This window comes from Strix uralensis, chromosome 24, assembly GCF_047716275.1.
Source record: "Strix uralensis isolate ZFMK-TIS-50842 chromosome 24, bStrUra1, whole genome shotgun sequence".
In the NCBI taxonomy this organism is placed as follows: domain Eukaryota; kingdom Metazoa; phylum Chordata; class Aves; order Strigiformes; family Strigidae; genus Strix; species Strix uralensis.
The window spans coordinates 9618858-9630707 of record NC_133995.1 but is presented as its reverse complement, the minus strand read 5'-3'; the positions used below and the strand labels follow the sequence as shown (position 1 = coordinate 9630707).

Here is an 11850-nt window from a genome sequence, read left to right as displayed (position 1 = left end):
TCAAGACTAACAACAGCCCAGCTTTGCCCTGTTGGCTACACCTCTGCATGCCGTGGGGAGGAAACAATTGAAATTCTTGGGGAATATCTGGGAAGTGCAGCTAAACCTTCCTGAATTTCAGAGAATTTCTTAATTGTAACCCAGCGTGTTTTGAAGTTGTGCACATCAAATAGTGATCTTTCAGAGAGTTTCTGGATGCTCTGGGGATTATCTCAACTGGAGATGCAGTGCCAGGTCTCAGCTTATCTGACTTCACTGATTAGTTGTGCCACAAGCTTCCCATGCACTCATGGACAAAATCTATGACTTGTTATTTCTAGCTCTATTTTATGCAAGAAGACTTACTCCAGCTGCCTTCCTGGACAAGGCCTTTTCATAGCTGTTCCTACAAAACACAGCACAGGAAGCCCTTATACGCGCATGCAATTCCAAACAGTGTTGTCTTTTCCAGGGGTGCTAGCTTTTCTGTTCCTTTCAGTGTTATGACCAAAGTCACCTTTTAAATCAGCAGCAAGACTGGGCTGACTACAGCCCGAATGCTTTGCTTGACTCGTCCTGATTTCGGTGCCATTTTTCAACTCCATCGAGAAGTGAAGTATAAACAGACAGGAAAAGGCTGTTTCACATCAGAACTATTGTATCCTTCTGACCTGTTCAAGCTTACTGCTTCCCACCAGGAAGCTGAGTCAGAAGCTCAGAGTTACCCTGGCAACATAGAGGGCACTACAAATTCTGGCCATTTTCTTCAGATGGGAGCTGTTTTCCAACTTCATGTGTGAGATCTGAAGTAGGTTTGAGGCGACCCTAAAGGACTGGGTACAACCCACAGTGCCTGTATGCTAGAAGGACTTAAAACAAGCCAAGTGGTACTTCCCAAACTGCCTTGCTCGGCCAGACCCAAACCACTGTGTGTAGCTTAAGGGAGGAGCCTCATGCCACACCTCAGATTGTACTAAGGGCTGGTCTCTAAGCTATGGCTCACCACATACAGAACTGATTATCACCTTACTATTATGATACAAAGTTTTATAAAGGAAGTCCCTGAAAAGCTCGGGAACAAAATATTGCTCCTTGAACTCTCTGTCTGATTCAGCTGGGAAGATGTGAAGACATCTGTGCAACTCCTGTTCCTAAAATACAGTCTTTTAAGTAGACCCCTCTCAGGAAAAATCTTCTCTGAATAACACACTGGTTGGTGAGAGCACTTCATTTGTACCTATCCACAGCTCCTGTTCTGATCAGCCCTGTGCCTTAGGGATTTCCTTTAAAGCATTGGTTCAGCACAGAACACATCAGGTTGGGTCTCTCTCAAAAGACTAACTTCCAGAGTCCACTTTAGAAAGGTGCAACTGTCCTGGGAAGTAGCAATCTGGCCAGACAACAGGTGAAACTCTCTAAGGTAAAATGAAAACCTAACTTAAAAAAAAGTATTAAATTTGAGCCCTGGTTTCACCTGTTTCAGTGCAAGGGCTTGTGGTTGCACCTTAAATAGTCTTACAGTTGATCTCCGTTCTCCTTTTAGAGTGGGAGAGTCCAATTACAGGGAAGGGAAAGCGGTAACATTAGTGCTAGGCTGTCGTGCAGTCAGTCAGCTACTTGTGCTCTGTTACAGTAGGGTGTTACTTGAGGCTCTGAGAACTTGCTGCAAAGATGTCGCGGGTGAGAGTTCCAGGTAGGTCTGAAGCAGGTGGCGAGAGGAGGAGCCACGGGGCAGGCTTGTTAGCCTGCAGCCTCTGAGATCTTGATGGTATGGTACCTTTGCAGTCCAGGGGACCTCGCTAGAGGCTTTGAGTGTTTTTCTTCCTGCTTGAAGACATTCTGGGATAGTGCAGCAAAGAAATATTGTTGTTTAAGTCTTGTTATGCTCGTATTGAAGAAAAATATTGTCCCTCCTGCGGCGTAATGTATCCTGTAAACGTGCCTTGTAGCGGTACCATTAAATCACTGTGACAGGGGTCAGAGGGATTTCAGGAGTCTCCGGTCAGCCTCGCTAAGCTCAGATGATGTGTGGTGCTGCAGTCCTGAGGGGATGTGGAACATAAACGGGGCAGCAGGAGTAGGGCCAGCCAGGCTTTGCAGAACAGTACAGGGGCACATGTGACTGCCATTACAGAGCCCTGAAGTATATCGGCACCAGACAGTTCTGATAAGAGCACATTTAGAATTGCAGTGCTGCGTGGTGTGACCTAGTAGGCGAGGCTAGTATAAAAGCCTGGCCCTGCAACATCAGTGGAGTTTGTTGACCTCCATGAGTGTAATTTTCATCCACTGAACAGATGAAAGGTCAAACCAGGCATTTCTGGGATGCTTAGTTTGCAAATGAATACGGGGAGTTTGAATGCCAGGAGAGTGTGTTCTGCAGGCTGGATTTGGGGAAGTCAGCAGCTGGTGACTTGTAATGCTAGAGCTTCAGCCTGAATTTTCTGGGTCAGATAGCAAGGGTGTGAGTTGCACCTCCAAAATGTTGATGCCACACTGCATGACCAGGAGTGGAACTGCACGGTGGACCTGCATTGTCTCAGCTGTCTGATCCTGTTAGTGAATAAATGGAGGTGTGACCATAGGTGGCAGGAGGATGAAACTTAGCACCTCTGAAATGACCATCCATCCTGATCTTCACAAAGGATGGCAAGTCAGGGACGAAAAATAGCAAAGTAGCTCTGGTGCGCTGAGTCACTAAAATATTTGCTTTCTTGTGCAGGCAGGAGAACACTGTTCTGCCCTCTTAAGTTGTTCCTGTGCTCTTCTGCATCCCTGTGCCCAGACACAGGTGTAGGGAGAGACCTCCCAAGAAAGCTCAGTCTTATTAGATGACTAGGTATCTGCTAGTGCTTGTAGTGTTGACTGAGATGATCTAGGTTCTAGAAGATGCTGCTCCCCTTGGACAGCTGCAGGGAAACCCAGAGACTGTTGTAAGGCAGAAGCTCTGCCAAAAAGCCTCAGGTTGGATGGCATCTGCAACGTGGTTCATTAATTTGTGCCCCACCGAGGCTGGATTGTGGAACAGTCGACACTGAACTTGCATCTTTATATTGTGCAAAGTGACAAGTACTGTTCTTTCTTTTGTAAGTGGAAGGCTTTGGCTAAAATTATACTTTATTAATCCCTTAATCCCTTTTTAATCACTGATGTGATGATTAGGTGAAAAGGCTTAGATTTTGAAGGGCTGATGATCACATCTGGTTTTATTTTGTTTCTGTTTTATCTCAAACAGCAGAAGACAGAGGTGAGTATTGCTAGGCTTCTTACGTGCTCTGCTGTGTTACTGCCTTGACACGATCACTGGAAACAAACAGCAGTTACATGATCATGGTGATCAGCAGTTCCAGACGATGCTATTTCTCAGCAGTGCCAGCTGTGCCCTTCCATTGTTTCATGGAATGGTTCCAGCTTTTTGGTCCGTTGATATACGAAGCTGCTATTTGTTAAATATTGTCCTAGCCCCCCCCCGAGCTCCTGCTTAGGAGATAAGCTTCTTTTTAGTGGAGTTCTTTCCTCTGTGGCAGGAAATGAAACATTTTGAAATTTCACTTGCACCTATTCACACCTTTGTTGGTTTCTTGGAGTTGTTTTTTTTTCCTTTTTTTTTTTTTTAATAGAGATCCCGCCTAAAGTAACTTCTTTTGAATGCATCCTGCTCATAGTGGATTTGATCAATGAGGGGACAGATCCAATGCTTCACCTCCTTTATTCAGGTTGAAGTCCACAGTATGGTGCCCCTGCCCACTTCTTCCTACTTCATGTTTGCTGAGGCCTTGTGTCAGCAGAAAACATTTCTTTCTGAGACATGTGTCATCCCAGTGTCCCTAACAGTGGGCAATAATGGGATAGTGCAAAAAAAGGCATTTTATCTTGTAAGAAGCGTGTTGGGGCCCACTGATGATGTAGTAACTTTACAACAGCAAGCAGCTTTTGTTATTGAAATCCTGGTTTTGTGGCATTGCACTGCTGAGAAATGGACCTAGTGCCAGAACTTTCCCATGTGTTTGTAGCTCAGCACAAACCCTTTTGCCTTACCGTGTAACAGCAGGGAAAGGAAGCCCCTACGTTAGGCCCTCCCCCACTAGCCCACAGCTAGGACCTTGGAACTGCAAATTCAGGGCTACAGGAATAAACTGTTTTGATCCCCCAACACCCTGTGAGAAGAAGAACGGCTAGGTTCATTACTGAAAATCTCTCGTAGGTCTGGCACATTTCTGCCATGCATGTCAGTCCTTTCTGCTTTGGTCCCCATCTGCTGACCCGTGTCCTGTCTGATGTGTCAGTGCTGTGGTCCATCTTTCAGCATCGATCCTCACTACTCTTCATGCTGAGCTGCCGACTGCTGGCAAAACCTGCTCGATTAGTGGCCGTGTGCTGCCATGCAAATGTGCGCTTCTGGGAGACGTTGCCAGAAGAGCCCTCGGGTTCTCGTTCTATGGTATTTTATTGGCAGTGGAAGGGCTTTTAACCTTCGTTCTCCTGCTTCATAAAGCTCCAGCCAAGCTTGTGTTGGTGGCACCTTTCGTAGGGCTGTATTAGCTGGCACCTTTGCAGCATCCTGCATGTGGTGGGCTGAGAGGGGCCTAGTCCCACACAAGGAGCTCTTCAGGTGCACTGTGATGGTGGGAACTAAGCGCTTGGGCTGCCAGCTCTGGCCATCTCCACCTCTGTCTTCATCCTGACTGGATGCCTTGTGGAGCAAGTGGGTCTTGGGCTCCCTCGAGCTGTGAGGGCTCTGCCAATCCTCCCCTCTTCCCCCCAGTGTGTGCTCTCATAAGTGCCCTTCCCAAGGACTTGCATCTTTCTGGGCCTTTTTGCACTGCTCTTGGACTGTGGGTTGTATTTACCTTTCCTGGGGTACTGGGTGTGTTTAGGTATGTCTCCAGCCCACTATGTGTGGCCCAGGCTCTGTAAGCTTGTTGCAAATTCTGGAGGTTGCTCAGAGTCTTCTGGGCAGCATGAAGGTGCAGGTGTCATAAGGAAAACAGCGGAGCATTGAGCTGACTGCAAGGGGCACCTGCCTATTAGGGTGGCTGGGAACCAGGTGCCTGCATGACCCCGCACTCTGCTCCTTCTCCTTGCAGAGATGGATGAGGCAATGCGCTCCTTTGCAGAGAAGATCTTTGCCTCTGAGGTGAAAGATGAGGAGATCAGGCAAGAGATCTCTCCTTTTGACGTGGAAGAGATCTGCCCCATCTCACGCCAGGAAAGGAGAGCGCACATGATGCTTCAGGAGAGCTCTGCCACAGCGGAAAAGCGGTGAGCAACAACCAGGGCAGGTGAGAGGAGAGGAGAGGAGAGGAGCATTGTCTGCACATCCCCAGCCAGAGCTGGAAGAAAGCAGGGGGAACATAAATCAAGGCCTGTGAAAACAGCTCACCACACCCATGGGATAAATCCTTGGTGATCCCAGGGCATCTGTCAGGTACTTCAGGGTTTTCTCTCCAGCTGTTCCTGCTGTTGGACAGAAAGACACCCTTGGCCTGTTCCCTGGGTGTCAGCACAGAAAAGGCCACAGAGCTGTTGGAGAGGGAGACTTGGAGACCTTTCTCTGGAAAGGTGCAACTTCCAAAGACCACACTTGAGAGTCTGTGGCTGCCATGTGTATTGTGGCCTCCGCTCTCGGTGGTGTCTGTTTGAGGTGCTCAGAAAGCACCAGGGAGATGATTCATGTTGTGCATTGTTGGAACACGGCTGTGGCAGGTGCCCCTGACCCTGCACCTGCATGTGACCATGGAGTTGGGGCTGTTTGCCTGAGGCTTTCCTCCCTGGCAGGAAGAAGCGCCTGCTCCGCATGAAGACAGTTGCATTGGCAGTCCCTGTGGCTCAGAAGTCCATAACCAGACTGTCCACTATCGATGAGGTCATCTCTACCTCCCCCGTATACCAGACTGTGCCTGACTTCCAGCGGGTACAGATCACAGGGGATTATGCCTCTGGGGTAGGTGCTTGCATGGCTATACCCTTCCCCGTGCTGACTGCCTCCTCATCTAGTCCCTGCCTGTCCCTCAGTAGTGCCGGTGTCACAGGAGTCTGTACCAGGTCCAGTGGGGACAGTCTGTGTCTTCCAGCTCAGCCTGTGTCTCATGAGCAGCTGATGGTGCCCCGCTGCATCCCTGGAGGATCTGGAGCTGAATTCCTTACCAGGAGTCTGTGGGGTGTGGTGTGCTTCCATGGGATTCTCTGGACAGGGAGGAGGGGAGGGCATGGCAGGGGAGGCTACACCCGTTCTGTTGCAGCCTGCTCCTGCTCACACGTGGCTGTATCTGTCTGAGATCTGTGTGCATCACAGAATCCCAGAATGGCTGGTGCTGGCAGGGACCTGTGGAGGTCGTCTGGTCCAACCCCCCTGCTCAGGCAGGGTCACCTAGAGCCAGCAGACCAGGACTGCTACATCCTGTGCTAATTCCCCCTTTTCCTCCTCCACAGCCTCCTATTACATCTGTGCTGCTTCTGAGATACTGCTGGCAGGTTGCTCCCTCCTGGACTGGAGCAGGTTGCTCAGCTTGGAGTTGCATAGCAGAGGAGTGATTACGGGAATCCGAGAGTCCCTCTGTGCGCAGGGACATTCCTTCTGCCATAACTGTAGCTAGCTGCAAGTGCCACATGGTATTGTCCCATGCTGCTCCAGTTTGACCTCTCCTGACTGCCCAGAACACTTGTCTGTGCAGTAAATCAAAAACTGTTGACACTGCGGGTCAGTGTATGTTGTTGGTCCTGCTTCAGTTTCAGCCTGGGCTCCAAAAATAGCTTTTAGTGTTTTGCCCAGTCCTGGCTTCCATTTCAGTGCCAACTACAGTTTACAGTGAGGAATGTAAGAGGGGATGGCAGCCGGAATTCGTTGGTTCTGGCGTGAGGAACTTCCCTTTGCCATGTCTAGGACTTTGCCTATCATCCCTTCTTCGCCCTGCTCGGGCAGAGCACTGGGAGGGAGGGTATCTTGCTGTGAACAAAACTGTCCTCCTTACATCTTGGGGCAGCAGGGTATCTCTCAGGCAGCTAGGTTCCAGCTGTGGGGTTGCATTCAACAACAGCCCTCTTGCAGGTGACAGTTGAAGATTTTGAAGTTGTCTGCAAAGGCCTGTACCGTGCCCTGCGCATACGGGAGAAGTACATGCAGCAGTCTCTGCAGAGGTTCCCCAGGACCCCGTCCCAGTACCTGCGTGCCATCGAAGGCGAGGTCTGGAGGGCGAGTGACACCGGCCCAGGTACATTTAAGCACCTGGAGGGTTTTCCCCTCTGGCTTCAGCACAGGGTGGGCAGGGGTTGGAAATGGGTTGTGGAAGTGCTCCACAGGGGAGTCGCTTGCCCAGGTCTCCTCTTCAAGTGTCACAGTGGCTGGAGTGTCCCTGTGCTCTGCCTGGGGAGCAGCATGGCGGGGTTTGGGCCGGCAGCCTGTGCCTCATGGCGTTCTCCTTCTGGTCCAGTGTTCACCCCACCAGCAAAGGATGGGCAGGATCCCTTTGAAACTGGGACTCTCGCAGAGGACCTGGGATACCATGTCCAGATGAAGGATGGGGTAGTTTACATCTACGGAGACAAGGCAGCAGCTGACAGAAATGAGCCAAAGGACCTGCCCTACCCCAGCCTCGAGCGTTTCATGGATGACATGAACTTCCTCTTGGCCCTGATCGCGCAGGGGCCTGTGTAAGTGCACAGCCCAGCACTGCTGGGTGCGGCTGAACAGGTCCTGCCTCAGCAGGCCGAGGGAGGTCAGGGCAGAGCCAGGGGTGCCCCCTCCTCTTCCTGGGCGGAGGGAGGAACCCACTGGTGACATGCCTGCAGCCTGCTGGCTGCCAAAGCTCCTTGGCCCTTGTCAGCCATCTTGACTGGGGTCTTAAGCAAAGTCAGCATTCAGGGGGTGGAGACGTGCCCTGCAGGTATGCTCACCCCTGGCTAGGCCTTCCTTCGAAGCTCTGCAATAGAGCCAGGAGAAGCACCTTAGGGAAGCAGGCCAGGCCAGCATGAGCTCCTCCACCTCGGGTGAAAGTGCATCCCTGTGTCTGACGGGCCGTGTCCCTGTGTTGAGGGGTACGGAGCCCAGTCACTGTTCTGCCCTTTGCTTTCACTAGTAAGACCTATGCTCATCGGCGCCTGAAGTTCCTCTCATCCAAGTTCCAAGTGCATGAAATGCTAAATGAGATGGAGGAGATAAAAGAGCTGAAGAACAACCCCCACCGGGACTTCTACAACTGCCGGAAGGTAAATGGCAAAGCTTAGAGCCCTAGTGACTCTGAAGACGAACTGTCTTGGTGCCTTCCCCTCCCGGAGAACTGGATAGTAGAGTCAAGGCCTGTGGCACCTACATTGTTCATGCTAATGGGATGGTGCTGAGTGGGCTGCTCTTGGCCTAGGCCTATTGTCTTCATCTGCTGGGCTGAGCTGCGCTTCCCACACAACTTGGGCTCACCTGAGGGGTTTGCTACCCCCCCCAGGATGGTACCTGAGCATCCCCACTTGAAGCTGGATAGCTGTCCCTCTGGTTTGTCAGGTGGACACACACATCCATGCTGCAGCCTGCATGAACCAGAAGCATCTTCTGCGTTTCATCAAGAAATCATACTGTCTGGATGCTGACCGTGTAGTTTATGATGCCAAGGGGAAGCAGCTCACCCTGAAACAGCTTTTCCAGCAGCTCAATCTGCACCCCTATGACCTGACAGTGGATTCCCTGGATGTCCATGCTGTAAGTGGTGGGACATCAATGTAAGACTGCTTGGGTCACTCTCACCCTCTGCTGTAGGCATGGCTTTTCCCCTCCCTGTGTACCCGTGACGTGTTGTGCCATGTTAGTGTTAGTGGCAGGATGTAGCAGCTCCTGGCTTTCCCATTTTGGGTTGCTGGGACCAGTCCCTGCTCAGCTGGTATGCTTGGACCCAGTGTGCCTGTGTAGTATTTGCCCCTGATCCCCCCTACTTCAGGGGCGGCAGACATTTCAGCGCTTTGACAAGTTCAATGACAAGTACAACCCTGTGGGTGCCAGCGAGCTGCGTGACCTCTACCTGAAGACGGAGAACGCTATCGGTGGCGAATACTTTGCTACCATCATCAAGGTGAGAATACAGGGGAGGAGAGAGCAGTTCAGTCACGGTGTTGCTGTGCCCAGGGGCTGGAGGGTCCCTGTGTAACTGTCTGTCCTGGTGTGCAGGAGGTTGGCTCCGATCTGGAGGATGCCAAGTACCAGCACGCGGAGCCTCGCCTGTCGATCTATGGGCGATCAGCTGAGGAGTGGCCCAAGCTCGCCAGCTGGTTCAGCGAACATCGGGTCTATTCCTCCAACATGAAGTGGATGATCCAAGTACCCAGGATTTAGTATGTGCTGTGGGTCTGAGAACACTGTGCCTTACAGTGCACTATACCTCATCTTTTATCCTGAAGGGATTATGGGGACAGTAGTCCACATTGTTCCTCTGCTAGCAGCTAATGCCTGTCTCTGTCCACAGTGATGTGTTCAGGTCTAAGAATTTCCTCCCACACTTTGGGAAGATGCTAGAAAATATCTTTGTTCCTGTGTTTGAGGCAACTGTCAATCCTCGAGCCCACAAAGAGCTCAGTGTTTTTCTACGCCACGTGAGTGTCACCTGATGATGTTGTCAGGATGTGGTGAGCACTCACATTCCTGTTTGTGCCCAAGAAATGGGGGAAAATGTCATCAGTGGGCTTGTGGCCCTACTGCCACATTCTGGGAAAGGGGTGTGTGTCCAGAAGTGCTGGGAGGGGTCAGACTCCCTGAGCTGGCTGCTGTGGGAAATGCTGCCCACTCTCCTCCTGGAGAAGTGGTTTGGTGTGAGCTTTATTTCTAGCCCTTGATAAAACCTGGGGGTTTGTGAGGGGCAAGGTCTGCAACCTTGCTCCTGACTCTGCTCTTGCGGGGGGCAGGGGTACAGGCTACAGCTGGGCCGTGGCAAGCTGCAGTGGGGCAGGGCAAGCCAGCCCACCTGGGCACGATGAGGTGGGGAGCTTTGAGATGCAGCTTTTCTGTTACCTTGCTAAGCAGATCACTGGCTTCGACAGCGTGGATGATGAATCTAAGCATAGTGGACACATGTTCAGCACTAAAAGCCCAAAGCCAGAGCAATGGACTTCTGAAAAGAACCCGTCCTACACCTACTATGTATACTATATGTATGCCAACATCCTGGTGCTTAACAACCTACGCAGGTGAGGCCCGGGATTTGCTATGGGCTGGCAGAAGGGGGGCTGCCTCTTTGATTGCTGGTGTGGAAGAAGTGGGGCCCTCCTTGGTCTGCCACCAGTCTAGTGTGGAGCCTCGTGTCCCAGAGCAACCCAAACACTCCTTGGTAGGAAGTGTGTGGGACTGGGTGAAAACTTTGGGATTGCAGAGATGCCACCTAATCCTGTTGCTTACCTGCTCTGAGTCCTCCTTCTATGTGCCTAGGCAGCGTGGTATGAACACCTTCCTCTTTCGTCCACATTGTGGGGAAGCCGGGGCCATCACGCATCTGCTTGCAGCCTTCATGACGGCAGATAATATCTCCCACGGTCTCAACCTCAAGAAGGTAAGTGGAGTAGTCTGCCAGAGAGCAGCTCAGGCATGGCAGAGGAGGAGAACATGTTCACAGCTGGCCTCCACTGTAGCTGACAGTTAGTTGTGCCTCTGCTTTGGACTGACACAGCCTGGCTTCAGCCAGATGTCACACAATTCTCTGGGTTTCTCCAGGCATGTTTGGGGATGTAGCTGAGAAACATATTCAGATTTCAGGGGTTCAGCCTCACAGACCTATCACTGGAAATGTCTGTTATCCTTGGAGCCAGCTGAGTTCTGAGATCAGCTTTGAATGTGCTTGGCCTCTTGTGCTCCAGGATTGTTAGCTTGCCTAACTCTTTTCTTGCACACAGGAGCTCTGTGCGCAGGATTTCCTGGCTGGGGCACTGGGCTGACCTGAGGAGTGACTCTAGAGAAGTCGAGGGCACAGCGACTTTATCCCTAACCTGCCAACTCTGCTTATCTCTGCAGAGCCCGGTGTTGCAGTATCTGTACTTCCTTGCCCAAATCCCCATTGCTATGTCCCCACTCAGCAACAACAGCCTCTTCCTGGAGTATGCAAAGAATCCTCTGCCAGACTTCCACCAGAAGGGCCTCATGGTCTCCCTTTCTACAGATGACCCCATGCAGTTTCATTACACCAAGGTACAGTGCGAGCTGACGCTCTCCTGCTGTCCGAGCCTGGGGCTGGGGCTGCGTGGGCCCCCTTTTTCCAGGAAGCCAGCAGGCGCTGGGCCACCTCTGGGACAGCCCTTGGAGCAGCGTGGGCTGTGCCGGCAGAAGCCGCTGGCCGCTAACACAGCCTGTGGCTGCAGGAGCCGCTGATGGAGGAGTACGCCATTGCTGCCCAGGTCTTCAAGCTCAGCACCTGTGACATGTGTGAAATTGCCCGGAACAGCGTCCTGCAGTGCGGCCTGTCCCATGAGGTACGTGCCCCTCGGGCGGGCTCCGTGCCAGGCCCAGAGGGAGCCCGGCCCCTTTCGCCATCCGCGGCCTGTACCGCTGTCCTGTCCCCGGCAGGAGAAGGCCAAGTTCCTGGGTGAGAACTACCTGGAAGAGGGGCCCCAAGGCAACGACATCCGGAAGACAAACGTGGCTCAGATCCGCATGGCCTACCGCTACGAGACCTGGTGCTATGAGCTCAACCTCATCGCCGAGGGCCTGAAAAACGACTAGGCCTGCGGGCTCGGGCCCTGTGGGCCGCGGGGGCGCGCTCGGGCCGCGGGGCCGCGCAGTAAAACACCGACTGTGAGGAGCGGGGTGCGCGATGCGGAGGGGGCGGGGCTGGCGCCTGAGTGACGGCCGCGAGAGCCAACGGGCGGCAGCTCGGGGCGCGCCGGGAGCGTCCTGAGGGAGCGGGG

At 52.3% G+C, this 11850-nt stretch overlaps 1 protein-coding gene across 2 annotated transcripts; it reads left to right on the top strand.

Moving 5' to 3' along the window:
• The first annotated feature begins 854 nt into the window (after positions 1 to 854).
• AMPD1 (adenosine monophosphate deaminase 1) lies at positions 855 to 11744 on the top strand. 2 transcript variants are annotated; one of them, XM_074893791.1, is made up of 15 exons: positions 855 to 1672; positions 5067 to 5241; positions 5758 to 5923; positions 7028 to 7190; positions 7410 to 7629; positions 8055 to 8184; positions 8474 to 8668; positions 8904 to 9035; positions 9131 to 9294; positions 9426 to 9552; positions 9980 to 10143; positions 10382 to 10502; positions 10961 to 11134; positions 11305 to 11415; positions 11510 to 11744. In XM_074893791.1, the coding sequence occupies exons 1-15, from the start codon at positions 1651 to 1653 to the stop codon at positions 11663 to 11665; spliced, it is 2220 nt and encodes a 739-aa protein (XP_074749892.1). In that variant the 5' UTR covers positions 855 to 1650; the 3' UTR covers positions 11666 to 11744. The 2 variants fall into 2 exon arrangements, with proteins under 2 accessions (XP_074749892.1, XP_074749891.1); XM_074893790.1 differs by having other exon boundaries at positions 7028 to 7629.
• The last annotated feature ends 106 nt before the right edge of the window (positions 11745 to 11850 follow it).

What these genes read in the sequence shown, in the direction of transcription:
- AMPD1 (XM_074893790.1), top strand. Translation starts at nt 1,651, where the DNA reads ATGTCGCGGGTGAGAGTTCCAG. An exon ending in GTCGCGGGTGAGAGTTCCAG is followed by an intron (nt 1,673 to 5,066) that starts GTAGGTCTGAAG and finishes TTCTCCTTGCAG; the next exon opens with AGATGGATGAGGCAATGCGC. An exon ending in GTGCTTAACAACCTACGCAG is followed by an intron (nt 10,144 to 10,381) that starts GTGAGGCCCGGG and finishes CTATGTGCCTAG; the next exon opens with GCAGCGTGGTATGAACACCT.